Below are 14,185 nucleotides of genomic sequence, written 5' to 3'. Positions count from 1 at the left end.
TAATTGCAGTAAAAATTTGTTTTAAAAACATTAAGACTTAACTGGTAAAATATTCTACAGCAACACAACAATTGCATTTCCAAGGTGTTTACTTTCAATTTAAAGAGTAAGAGAGTCTCAAACAAATTAGAATGCTCAGTTAAGACTTACTCTATTAAATGATGCTATTACTATATAGCCATAATAAAGTGATCATAGTTGGTTTATTAACCTTTTTTTTTTAAATATTTTAAGGAGAGAAATAAAAAGCGTCACAGAATCACATAGAAGAAAGAAACGTAAATTTTGTCTCTGGAATGTGCATAACAGTACACAGTAACATAATTTCACATCCACCAAAGTATTAATGAACCTTAACAAGAGTCACAAATTATACACAATAAAACATTTTTATTTTTTTCTCATAAAATGTAATTTAATAGTCACTCTTGAAGATTTCCAAAAATGTGTCTCAGTAGTATTAAATAGTCTCAACATACTGTATGCGTATAATCCATAATTCTTCATGAGTATCTCATCCTTGTCTGCATATTGGTTGAAAATACATCACAAAACAATTTTATATACAGGGCAAAAGCAGATATTGGTTGATACAGTCTAGTGTTTATTGTATGTTATGGAAGTTACATTTGAAATTTCAAAAAAGTTAAAACATATAAAAGTGGTTAAGGGAAAAGAAATGTACCAACATTAGATAAATGCATAAGAATGCTATATCATACCATATATAAGGGTACAATGGTAGTGTTAATGCCATGATAGTATCATGGAGATTAGTCTAAAAAAAATTATACTATGTTTTTTACAAACATTTGCTGCTGTTTAAAAATATCAGGGAGGAGTTCTGTATTGTAAATGCAGCGACGTTAAATAACACTGAAAATTGTTATTTGTTAGCGTTTTTGTTTTGTTTTAAGAATTTAAATTTCAGCAATATTTTGCAATGGGAATATGAAGAAATGGTGCACTTACTCCACAGAAATCACATAATCACTTTTTCCAAATTGTCATTAATAAGAACTTAAAAGGTACAGATTATTATTCTCCCTATATGAAATAATTTACACATAGAAGTCACCTATATCACCATCTAAAATAATCACTAAATACAATTTTTGAAATAAACAAGCAATAATATTCTGCATGATCATATACCAAAAACAAAACCAAAGTAGTATTTTTTTCTATTTTCTTGATTTTAACAGTTCATAAACTTTTTTTTGTAGTGAAGTGCAATCAACCAAGCTTATCTGGTATAACAACTGCATAAAGAAAACCACTGGTCAAAGAGACAATGGAATAAGGAAAGTGTCTGCCACAATTTTTTTTTCCTTTTCTTTTTTTTTTAACCATTAAAAGTAAACGTATGCCACTGTTTGTAAAACAGAGGCAACATAAGTTTGTGCCATATTTCAACAATGGAAATATTTATGCCGAGGATGTAACACTTTGTTTGTAAACTGCATGATATGCATTTCTCAGTAAGACGTATGGAAAACAGGACTCCAGCAAATCCATGGTCAGGAATGGTGATTCTTGCACAATCTGTCAACCACAAAAAGGGAGTTAAATGTGTGCAATAACAACATTAAAGTTTTTAAAAAACAAAACCCAAACACTAGAAATTATATTTCTTTTGTACAAATTGAAAAGTAAGCGCTGTTAAAGGGGCAGTAAAACTAGCAAATAATATTATATAATTCTGCACATAGTGCAGAATTATATAACATTAGCTTACCTCCATGTTTCTAAAGCAAAGGGTTATATAGATATTTTGCAACGAAAACTGAACACCGCTCCTGGCTCTACTGAGTGGGCCTGTTTTCTTCTCCTAAGCAACAGACCCGCTCAGTGGAGCCAGGAGCGGCGTTCTGTTTTCGTTGCAAAATATCTATATAACCCTTTGCTTTAGAAACATGGCGGTAAGCTGTTATATAATTCTGCATTATGTGCAGAATTATATAACATTATTTGCTAGGTTTCCTGTCCCTTTAACTCTCAAAACATAAATGTTAACCATAAACAAATGACAACGTGTTGGGTATACATACAGCAGCTAGTGCGAGAAGGGGTGTATAGATAATAAGCACATCATAAGTAGCTTTATACATCTCCTACTCTGTAACCATCTGCAGGGTTGCACAGCAAACGCTTTAATTAGCCATGATCTACAGCAGTTTAAGTAATGTTGTCCGGTTTGAGGACTTACCATGTCTAGCAGCAAATAAACTGACTCTCTGTTCCTTGTGGTTGTTTTATCAGTCTCTTGGCCAATTTTCAGTAAGCTGGATGATGCAAGCTGTGAAACATTCATAATGTTATGCATAAGCACACACACAGGTGACCAGATACAATTTATAACTCTTTGTACTACTTCTATCCCAGTAGAACTGTTTTTGAAAGACACTTCTTTTTCTGACAAATAAAACCAACTTCTCGCAATGTTCTTTTCTTATCTGTGCAACATAACAACTATACAGACACTTAGTCATTGAAAACATTCAGGAAAAAGGTTGATGTTAAAGGGACCATCTAGTCAAAAATAAACTTTCGTGATTCAGATAGGGCATGTAATTTTAAACAACTTTCCAATTTACTTTTATCATACCATTTGCTTTGTTCTCTTGGTATTCTTTGTTGAAAACTAAAGCTAGGTAGGCTTCTATGCTAATTTCTAAGCCCCTGAATGCCGCCTCTTATCCCAATGCATTTTGACAGTTATTCACAGCTAGACAGCTTTAGTTCATTAATGCCATATAGATAACATTGTGCTCACTCCCATTGTTACTTATGAGTCAGCACTGGTGGGCTAAAACGCAAATCTGTCAAAAGAACTAAAATAAGGGGGCAGTCTGCAGAGGCTTAGATACAAGGCAATCACAGAGGTAAAAAGTGTATTAATATAACCGTGTTATGCAAAACTGGGGAATGGGTAATAAAGGGATTATTGGGAGTAGACAGTCCCTTTAACATATTTTTATATATTTCTGGCTGTCTATGCAGTATAAAGATGTTATAAACAGGGTAGACCCAATCTCTGTACGGTTTGAAAAAAAGGAAAAAAAGAATAAAGACTGAAAAATACGAATAATCTTAGATGGAATAGGAAAGTCAAAAATAAACTTGCATGATTCAAATAGAACATCTAATTTTAAGACACTTTTAAATTCACTTCTATTTTTAAATGTACTTTGTTTTCTTGGTATCCATTGTTAAAAAAAAAAAAAGAATATGTACATATTTAACACTAGTGGGAGCTAGCTGCTGATAGTGGCCTGCACACATTTGCCTATTGTGATTGGGTGATTATGTGTGTTCAGCTAGCTCTCGGTAGTGCATTGCTGCTCCTTCAGAAAAGGATATCAAGAAAATGAAGCAAATCTTATATATAAATAAATTGGAAATTTGTTTAAAATTGTATGTTCTATCTGAATCCTGAAAGAAAAAATCTGGTTGGCAAAAAGGAGACACAAGATTAACGTCTCCAACAAACTAAATAAAGCATTGTATATCACAATATCAAAGTGTTTTATGCCTCTTACAATAATATAACTAAATGATGTCATATTTGAGCATATTTGTGTGTTTCAGTTTCCCTTTACACTGGTTAAATACATTACAGAGCAAAAACTGATTGTGTTCTCCTCAAACTATTTAATAGGCACATTTTCTGTTGAGAACAATCAAGTAGGACACTTTATATTCATAATAGAATAGCATCAATAAATGCATAATAAAAAGTAAATGCAAAAACAGTTTCAAATGAGTAGTAGATTGTTTCTGATAAATCCCAGTTAGTTCCATTTACCTTTCCCCTGCATCACATGACCTATATCAGTCAATCACAAAATGCATATACAATTATATAGTGGGAATTTTTGCACATGCTCAGTAGGAGTTGGTGACTCGGAAAGCGTGCATATAAAAAGATTGTGCACATTTTGATAGTGAAAGTGAATTGGAAAGTTGTTTAAAATTGTGGGTTGCATCTGAATCATGAAAGTTTAAATTATGACTTTGGTGATCCTTTAAAATAATTTAAATTCCAGTTGGTACTGATACGCGTTTCATTAATATGACTGAAAAAGTTAGCAAAAAATGTATAATGATCTACTTACAGCCAAGAACTCTTTAAGGCGATCTTCAATGCTCCCTTTGTGAATTGTGAATAAAGCAGCAGCAATCTGATTAATCGCTTTTGCAAGGCAATGTATGTTGTTGCAATGACCTAATAATCAAAGAAAACATTAGTGAAAGTAAAATATTTTATATTTTTATATTATCTATGTAAGACCACAAAAAGGCAGCAGTGTCAAATAAAATGTAGTCAACTTGCTTGGTGGCCTACTGGATAGAAATGGTGTTCTCCTCAGGACCTTTTTAGTGGGTGCACCACCCGCCTGATTTTACTGACCACCCGGTTAAAATTTAAGCCAATATTGCACTAGTTAATATTAAAAGTTTAATTTTTTTCTGCTTAAATTAATTTATTTTTAAATTATGCAATTTATCTGTGCTTTGGCTAAATTAAAGTATAACTCAGCCTTCACCCAGCTACTTCATAATGCCACCCGGCTGGCAAACTTTTCTGTGAGGAACACTGTAAATATATATATGTTTAGATTAATATAATCAATAGTTTATTTACTCAGTAAAACAGAAGCATATTTTTTGGGCAGATGAATAGACATTTTATATTGTCAGGGAATAAACCTGGCAATGTTGAGAGGATTCCTCTCAACATTGCTTGGCAAATCACAGGTGCCACCTACAAAATGGTGATCAGAAAATTGCCTTGGCCTTGATCCTTAGAAGGGAATAGTTACTAAGCTCCCAGCTATACCTCACCTCTTTGTACAACTTGCACTAGCACAGGTTAGTGGGGTGACCTCTTCCTGGCTGCAGGATCTCTAGGTCAGTTCAGGACGCCATCCCTATTCCCTTTACCCTTCAACTACCAGTGCACGAGGCCCACAGGAACAGCATACCCCAAAAACATCTGACCTGAACTCATACACTGGAAAACACAATTTATGCTTACCTGATAAATTTATTTCTCTTGTGGTGTATCCAGTCCACGGATCATCCATTACTTGTGGGATATTCTCATTCCCAACAGGAAGCTGCAAGAGGACACCCACTGTCATATCCAGTCATTCGACCGAAAACAAGCCGAGAAAGGAGGAACCATAGGGTGCAGTGGTTACTGTAGTTTAAATTTAAAAATGACCTGCCTTAAAATGACAGGGCGGGCCGTGGACTGGATACACCACAAGAGAAATAAATTTATCAGGTAAGCATAAATTGTGTTTTCTCTTGTAAGGTGTATCCAGTCCACGGATCATCCATTACTTGTGGGATACCAACACCAAAGCTAAAGTACACGGATGAAGGGAGGGACAAGGCAGGAACTTAAATGGAAGGAACCACTGCCCGTAAAACCTTTCTCCCAAATATAGCCTCCGAAGAAGCAAAAGTATCAAATTTGTAAAATTTTGAAAAAATATGAAGCGAAGACCAAGTCGTCGCCTTGCAAATCTGATCAAAAGAAGCCTCATTTTTAAAGGCCCAAGTGGAAGCCACAGCTCTAGTGGAATGAGCTGTAATCCTTTCAGGAGGCTGCTGTCCAGCAGTCTCATAGGCTAAGCGGATTAAGCTTCTTAGTCAAAAAGAAAAAGAGGTTGCCGAAGCCTTTTGACCTCTCCTCTGTCCAGAGTAGACAACAAACAAAGCAGATGTTTGACGAAAATCTTTAGTAGCTTGTAAGTAAAACTTTAAAGCACGGACCACGTCCAGATTGTGTAACACAAGGATGGAACAACAATCTCTTGATTGATATTCTTGTTAGATACCACCTTAGGTAAGAACCCAGGTTTGGTACGCAGGACTACCTTATCCGTATGAAAAATCAGATAAGGAGAATCACATTGTAAGGCAGAGAGCTCAGAGACTCTACGAGCCGAGGAAATAGCTAACAAAAAAAGAACTTTCCAAGATAAAAGCTTGATATCTATGGAATGAAGAGGTTCAAACGGAACTCCTTGAAGAACCTTAAGAACCAAGTTTAAGCTCCATGGTGGAGCAACAGGTTTAAACACAGGCTTGATTCTAACTAAAGCCTGACAAAATGCCTGAACGTCTGGAACATCTGCCAGACGCTTAACTAGCTGACAATCCTTTTTCCCAAACCTTCTTGGAGAAAAGATAATATCCTAGCAATCCTGACCTTACTCCATGAGTAACCCTTGGATTCACACCAATAAAGATATCTACACCATACCTTATGGTAAATTTTCCTGGTGACAGGCTTTCGTGCCTGTCTTAAGGTATCAATAACTGACTCGGAGAAGCCACGCTTTGATAAAATCAAGCGTTCAATCTCCAGGCAGTCAGCCTCAGAGAAATTAGATTTGGATGGTTGAAAGGACCCTGAAGTAGAAGGTCCTGTTTCAGAGGCAGAGACCATGGTGGAAAGGATGACATGTCCACTAGATCTGCATACCAGGTCCTGCGTGGCCACGCAGGTGCTATCAGAATCACAGATGCTCTCTCCGGCTTGATCTTGGTAATCAGTCGAGGGAGCAGAGGAAACGGTGGAAACACATAAGCCAGGTTGAAAGACCAGGGCGCTGCTAGAGCATCTATCAGTGTCGCCTTGGGATCCCTGGACCTGGATCCGTAACACGGAAGCTTAGCGTTCTGGCGAGACACCATGAGATCCAGTTCTGGTTTGCCCCAACGATGAATCAGTTGTGCAAATACCTCCGGATGGAGTTCCCACTCTCCCGGATGAAAAGTCTGACGGCTTAGAAAATCCGCCTCCCAGTGCTCTACACCTGGGATATGGATAGCTGATAGGTGGCAAGAGTGAATCTCTGCCCAGCGAATTATTTTTGAAACTTCTAACATCTCTAGGGAACTTCTCGTTCCCCCTTGATGGTTGATGTAAGCTACAGTCGTGATGTTGTCCGACTGAAATCTGATGTACCTCAGAGTTGCTAACTGAGGCCAAGCCTGAAGAGCCTTGAATATCGCTCTTAGTTCCAGAATATTTAATGGAAGGAGAGACTCCTCCTGAGTACATGATCCCTGAGCCTTCAGGGAGTTCCAGACTGCACCCCAACCTAGAAGGCTGGCATCTGTCGTAACAATTGTCCAATCTGGCCTGCGAAAGGTCATACCTTTGGACAGATGGACCCGAGATAGCCACCAGAGAAGAGAATCCCTGGTCTCTTGGTCCAAATTCAGTTGAGGGGACAAATCTGTGTAATCCCCGTTCCACTGACTGAGCATGCATAGTTGCAGCGGTCTGAGATGTAAGCGTGCAAACGGCACTATGTCCATTGCCGCTATCATTAAGCCGATTATTTCCATACACTGAACCACCGAAGGGCGCGGAATGGAATGAAGAACCCGGCAGGAATTTAGAAGCTTTGATAACCTGGACTCCGTCAGGTGAATTTTCATTTCTACAGAATCTATCAGAGTCCCTAGAAAGGAAACTCTTGTGAGTGGGGATAGAGAACTCTTTTCCTCGTTCACTTTTCACCCATGCGACCACAGAAATGCCAGTACTACGTCCGTATGAGACTTGGCAATTTGGAAGTTTGACGCCTGTATCAGGATGTCGTCTAAATAAGGGGCTACTGCTATGCCCCGCGGCCTTAGGACCGCCATAAGCGACCCTAGAACCTTTGTAAAGATTCTTGGGGCTGTAGCTAATCCCAAGGGAAGAGCTACAACTGGTAATGCCTGTCTTGAAAGGCAAACCTGAGAAACCGATGATGATCTTTGTGTATCGGAATGTGAAGATAAGCATCCTTTAGATCCACTGTAGTCATATATTGACCCTCCTGGATCAGTGGTAGGATGGTACGAATAGTTTCCATCTTGAACGACGGAACTTTGAGGAATTTGTTTAAGATCTTTAGATCTAAAATTGGTCTGAAGGTTCCCTCTTTTTTGGGAACCACTAACAGATTTGAAAAAAAAAACCCTGTCCCTGTTCCTCCTTTGGAACTGGATGGATCACTCCGATAACTAGGAGGTCTCGTACACAGTGTAAGAATGCCTCTCTCTTTATCTGGTGTGCAGATAATTGTGAAAGGTGAAATCTCCCTTTTGGGGGGAAGCTTTGAAGTCCAGAAGATATCCCTGGGATATAATTTCCAACGCCCAGGGATCCTGAACATCTCTTGCCCACGCCTGGGCAAAGAGTGAAAGTCTGCCCCCTACTAGATCCGTTCCCGGATAGGGGGCCGTTCCTTCATGCTGTCTTAGAGGCAGCAGCAGGCTTTTTTACCTGCTTACCTTTTTTCCAGGTCAGGTTTGGTCTCCAGACCGTCTTGGATTGAGCAAAAGTTCCCTCTTGTTTATTATTAGAGGAAGTTGATGCCGCACCTGCCTTGAAGTTTTGAAAGGCACGAAAATTAGACTGTTTGGCCCTAGATTTTGGACCTGTCCTGAGGAAGGGCATGACCTTTTCCTCCAGTGATATCAGCAATAATCTCCTTCAACCAGGCCCGAATAGGGTCTGCCCCTTGAAGGGAATGTTAAGTAGCTTAGATTTTGAATTCACGTCAGCTGACCATGATCTAAGCCATAGCGCTCTGTGCGCATGTATAGCAAAACCAGAATTCTTAGCCGTTAGTTTAGTCAAATGAACAATGGCATCAGAATAAAAGAATTGGCTAGCTTAAGTGCTCTAAGTTTGCCTAGTATGTCATCCAATGGAGTCGCTACCTGTAAAGCCTTTTCCAGAGACTCAAATTAGTACGCCGCAGCAGCAGTGACAGGGGCAATGCATGCAAGGGGCTGTAGAATAAAACCTTGTTGAATAAATATTTTCTTAAGGTAACCTCTAATTTTTTATCCATTGGATCTATAAAAAAAAAGCACAACTGTCCTCGACAGGGATAGTAGTACGCTTTACTAGAGTAGAAACTGCTCCCTCCACCTTAGGGACTGTCTGCCATAAGTCCCGTGTGGTGGCGTCTATTGGAAACATTTTTCTAAAAATAGGAGGGGAAGAGAACGGCACACCTGGTCTATCCCATTCCTTATTAATAATTTCTATAAACCTTTTAGGTATTTGGAAAAACATCAGTACACACCGGCACTGCAAAGTATTTATCCAGTCTACACAATTTCTCTGGCACTGCAATGGTATCACAGTCATTCAGAGCAGCTAAAACCTCCCTAAGCAACACGCGGAGGTGTTCAAGCTTAAATTTAAATGTAGAAATATTAGAATCAGATATCTTTCCTGAGTCATTAACATCACCCACTGAATGAAGCTCTCTTTCTTCAGCTTCTGCATATTGTGAGGCAGTATCAGACATGGTTCTTAAAGCGTCAGTATGCTCTGCATTTTGTCTCACCCCAGAGCTATCTCGCTTACCTCTAAGTTCAGGTAGTCTGGCTAATACCGCTGACAGTGTATTATCCATGACTGCCGCCATGTCTTGTAAAGTAAACGCTATGGGCGACCTAGATGTATTTGGCGCCATTTGAGCGTGAGTCCCTTAAGCGGGAGTCAAAGGGTCTGACACGTGGGGAAAGTTAGTCAGCATAACTTCCCCCTCGTCAGATTCCTCTGGTGATAATTTTTTTAAAGACAGAAAATTATCTTTATTGCATAAAATGAAATCAGTACATTTGGTACACATTCTAAGAGGGGGTTCCACCATGGCTTTTAAACATAATAAACAAGGAGTTTCTTCTATGTCAGACATGTTTATACAGAATAGCAATGAGACTAGCAAGCTTGGAAAACACTTTAAATCAAGTTAACAAGCAAATATAAAAAACGGTACTGTGCCTTTAAGAGAAACAAATTTTGTCAGAATTTGAAAAACAGTGAAAAAATGCAGTAAATCAAACAAAATTTTTACAGTGTGTATAATAGGCTAACAGAGCATTGCACCCACTTGCAAATGGATGATTAACCCCTTAGTTCAAAAAACGGATCAAAAAAACGAAATAGACGTTTTTTTAACAGTCACAACCAACTGTCACAGCAAGCTGTGGCCCTACCTTCCCCAATAAACGACTTTGGAAAGCCTTTGGGCCCTTCAGAGATGTCCTATAGCATTCAGAGGGCCTTTGAGGGAAGCTGGATGTCACAGTTTGTAATTTTAACTGCACCAACTGTAACTTTTATACTACAACAGTGGAAATTGTTTCTAGTCAAAATTTAAGCCAGCCATGTGGAAAAAACTAGGCCCCAATAAAGTTTTATCACCAAAGCATATATAAAAACGATTAAACATGCCAGCAAACGTTTTATATTGCAATATCATAAGGGTATTACCCCTGGGAGTAAGCATGATACCAGTCGTTATTAAATCACTGTATTCAGGCTTAACTTACATAAATCCGGTATCAGCAGCAATTTCTAGTGTTTTCCATCTCTAGAAAAAATTATAACTGCACATACCTGATAGCAGAATAAACTGCACGGCATTCTCTCGCTGAAGTTACCTCATCTGTGTAATCCCCTCAGACATATGTGAGAACAGCAATGGATCTTAGTTACAATCTGCTAAGATCATAGAAACCTCAGGCAGATTCTTCTTCTATTTACTGCCTGAGATAAAATAGCACAACTCCGGTACTATTTAAAAATAAACTTTTGATTGAAGAAAATAAACTAGCTATATTTAACCACTCTCTCCTACAACGTCCTTGCTTGTTGAGAGTTGCAAGAGAATGACTGGCTATGACAGTTAGGGGAGGAGCTATATTACAGCTCTGCTGTGGGTGTCCTCTTGCAACTTCCTGTTGGGAATGAGAATATCCCAGTAATGGATGATCCGTGGACTGGATACACCTTACAAGAGAAATTGTTTATGAGTGTGTTCCAGGCAATCATTGAGTTAATGCAGTAGTGTTATATCCTGTTTATTGCCTATGTGCTCTAATCATCACAGCTGCAGTTATTTTAACTCCTTGATTGCTGTGTGTTAGGAAAGCAAAGAGGGTATATCGTTGTTTTGGTAGAATTTTATTTTTTGTTCTATCAAGCCAAAACATTTTAGCTCCTAATGTTTATGCCTGCTCCTTTTGGATAAACTTGTTTATCCCTATTTTAAGGGTCATCGCTTCTAGTTCTCCCCTATGGCTTAGTTCAAGAAATGAGATATTCTACACCCATTTGGCAGAATTACTTTTTCCTTTTCTGTAGTTTAGAACACTATCTTACAGAGAATTTTGAGCTGTGATTATAAACTAGACAAAGTTATGGAGGCTTCAAATAGTACAGAGGACATGCCGCTTAGGACATTACTTAGACGTTGTCCATCCATCATCCCTTAGGCATGTGCGCTTTCCGGAGACTCCTGAGACATTAAAGCAACACTTATAGCTCTCAATTTCAATACAGTAACTGAGACAAAAAAAAACTATTCCCCTTGCATGGATGGGGCTTTGACTAGAGATTATTGATGACTGAAATCTGTACTAATCACTCCCCAATATGTGTCTTCCAATTAAATTTTTCTTCAAATGTTGGTGGCTAAATGTTTCCAACACACATGGATCTTCAGACATCTGGTATCACATGACCAATAAAGACAAATGAGAAAACAGAATTTATGCTTACCTGATAAATTACTTTCTCCAACGGTGTGTCCGGTCCACGGCGTCATCCTTACTTGTGGGAATCTCTCTTCCCCAACAGGAAATGGCAAAGAGTCCCAGCAAAGCTGTCCATATAGTCCCTCCTAGGCTCCGCCCACCCCAGTCATTCGACCGACGGACAGGAGGAAAAAAAAACAGGAGAAACTATAGGGTGCCGTGGTGACTGTAGTTAGAGAAAATAATTCATCAAACCTGATTAAAAAACCAGGGCGGGCCGTGGACCGGACACACCGTTGGAGAAAGTAATTTATCAGGTAAGCATAAATTCTGTTTTCTCCAACATTGGTGTGTCCGGTCCACGGCGTCATCCTTACTTGTGGGAACCAATACCAAAGCTTTAGGACACGGATGAAGGGAGGGAGCAAATCAGGTTACCTAAACAGAAGGCACCACGGCTTGCAAAACCTTTCTCCCAAAAATAGCCTCTGAAGAAGCAAAAGTATCAAATTTGTAAAATTTGGCAAAAGTGTGCAGTGAAGACCAAGTCGCTGCCTTACATATCTGATCAACAGAAGCCTCGTTCTTGAAGGCCCATGTGGAAGCCACAGCCCTAGTGGAGTGAGCTGTGATTCTTTCTGGAGGCTGCCGTCCGGCAGTCTCGTAAGCCAATCGGATGATGCTTTTAAGCCAAAAGGAAAGAGAGGTAGAAGTCGCTTTTTGACCTCTCCTTTTACCAGAATAGACGACAAACAGAGAAGAAGTTTGTCTGAACTCTTTTGTAGCTTCTAAATAGAATTTTAGAGCACGGACTACGTCTAAATTGTGTAACAAACGTTCCTTCTTTGAAACTGGATTTGGACACAAAGAAGAAACAACTATATCCTGGTTAATATTTTTGTTAGAAACAACCTTTGGAAGAAAACCAGGCTTAGTACGCAAAACAACCTTATCTGCATGGAACACCAGATAGGGCGGAGAACACTGCAGAGCAGATAACTCAGAAACTCTTCTAGCAGAAGAAATAGCAGCCAAAAACAAAACTTTCCAAGATAACAACTTAATATCTATGGAATGTAGAGGTTCAAACGGAACCCCTTGAAGAACTGAAACAACTAGATTTAAACTCCAGGGAGGAGTCAAAGGTCTGTAAACAGGCTTGATCCTAACCAGATAGGCCGAAACGTACGTCTGGGGTTTTGCTGTTTCTCTTGTTCAGAGAGGGATTGCCTGGTATTTCGGGGCTGGACTGTACTGTGAAGTCAGGATCAGACTGATATGCTACAGGAAAGTTTTTCTCTGTGAAAGGCACATATTGAGCAAAAAGAGGCTGCTTCTAGGGTGGTAACTAGCCATAGAACAAGCTATTATGCTATTGTTCGTTCCCAGGTTGAGCGCTTCTCTCTTTTTATTTATGCAAATTATGACACTTAGGGAAGTCTCCCTAAGTGTGATGCGGGAATCCAGACGTGGACCCGTTGCTCAGTGTGCCTAGAGGGATATGGCTGCACCTCACTGACGAGGCCCACAATAGGCCGAAACGTACGTCTGGGGTTTTGCTGTTTCTCTTGTTCAGAGAGGGATTGCCTGGTATTTCGGGGCTGGACTGTACTGTGAAGTCAGGATCAGACTGATATGCTACAGGAAAGTTTTTCTCTGTGAAAGGCACATATTGAGCAAAAAGAGGCTGCTTCTAGGGTGGTAACTAGTCATAGAACAAGCTATTATGCTATTGTTCGTTCCCAGGTTGAGCGCTTCTCTCTTTTTATTTATGCAAATTATGACACTTAGGGAAGTCTCCCTAAGTGTGATGCAGGAATCCAGACGTGGACCCGTTGCTCAGTGTGCCTAGAGGGATATGGCTGCACCTCACTGACAAGGCCCACAATAGGCCGAAACGTATGTCTGGGGTTTTGCTGTTTCTCTTGTTCAGAGAGGGATTGCCTGGTATTTCGGGGCTGGACTGTACTGTGAAGTCAGGATCAGACTGATATGCTACAGGAAAGTTTTTCTCTGTGAAAGGCACATATTGAGCAAAAAGAGGCTGCTTCTAGGGTGGTAACTAGCCATAGAACAAGCTATTATGCTATTGTTCGTTCCCAGGTTGAGCGCTTCTCTCTTTTTATTTATTGATCCTAACCAGAGCCTGAACAAATGCTTGAACATCTGGCACAGCTGCCAGTCGTTTGTGTAATAAGACAGATAAAGCAGAAATCTGTCCCTTTAGAGAACTCGCTGATAATCCTTTATCCAAACCCTCTTGTAGAAAGGAAAGGATCTTAGGGATTTTGATCTTATTCCATAAGAATCCCTTGGATTCACACCAGCAGATATATCTTTTCCATATTTTATGGTAAATTTTTCTAGTTACCGGTTTTCTGGCTTGAACTAGAGTATCTATCACAGAATCTGAAAACCCACGCTTTGATAGAATCAAGCGTTCAATTTCCAAGCCGTCAGCTGGAGGGAGACCAGATTTGGATGTTCGACTGGACCCTGTACAAGAAGATCCTGTCTCAAAGGTAGCTTCCATGGTGGAACCGATGACATGGCGTCGGTCGTGACGATGACCCACTCTGGTCTGCGGAAGCTCATTCCCTGGGACAGG

At 39.5% G+C, this 14,185-nt stretch overlaps 1 protein-coding gene across 1 annotated transcript in view; it reads right to left on the bottom strand.

Annotated features, from left to right (window-relative positions):
* Window positions 1-370: 370 nt before the first annotated feature.
* Window positions 371-14,185, bottom strand: part of NCKAP1 (NCK associated protein 1) — a 472,154-nt gene continuing 458,339 nt past the window's right edge. The window contains exons 29-31 of the mRNA XM_053698543.1: window positions 4,119-4,228; window positions 2,210-2,299; window positions 371-1,545 (exon numbers count right to left, since the gene is read on the bottom strand). Coding sequence (XP_053554518.1) covers window positions 1,429-1,545; window positions 2,210-2,299; window positions 4,119-4,228 — 317 coding nt within the window. The 3' untranslated portion in view covers window positions 371-1,428. The remainder of the gene's footprint in view (window positions 1,546-2,209; window positions 2,300-4,118; window positions 4,229-14,185) is intronic.

The sequence above is a fragment of the Bombina bombina genome, chromosome 1 (assembly GCF_027579735.1).
Source record: "Bombina bombina isolate aBomBom1 chromosome 1, aBomBom1.pri, whole genome shotgun sequence".
In the NCBI taxonomy this organism is placed as follows: domain Eukaryota; kingdom Metazoa; phylum Chordata; class Amphibia; order Anura; family Bombinatoridae; genus Bombina; species Bombina bombina.
Note: the sequence above shows the minus strand (reverse complement) of the source record. Positions and strands in the feature narration are given on the sequence as shown.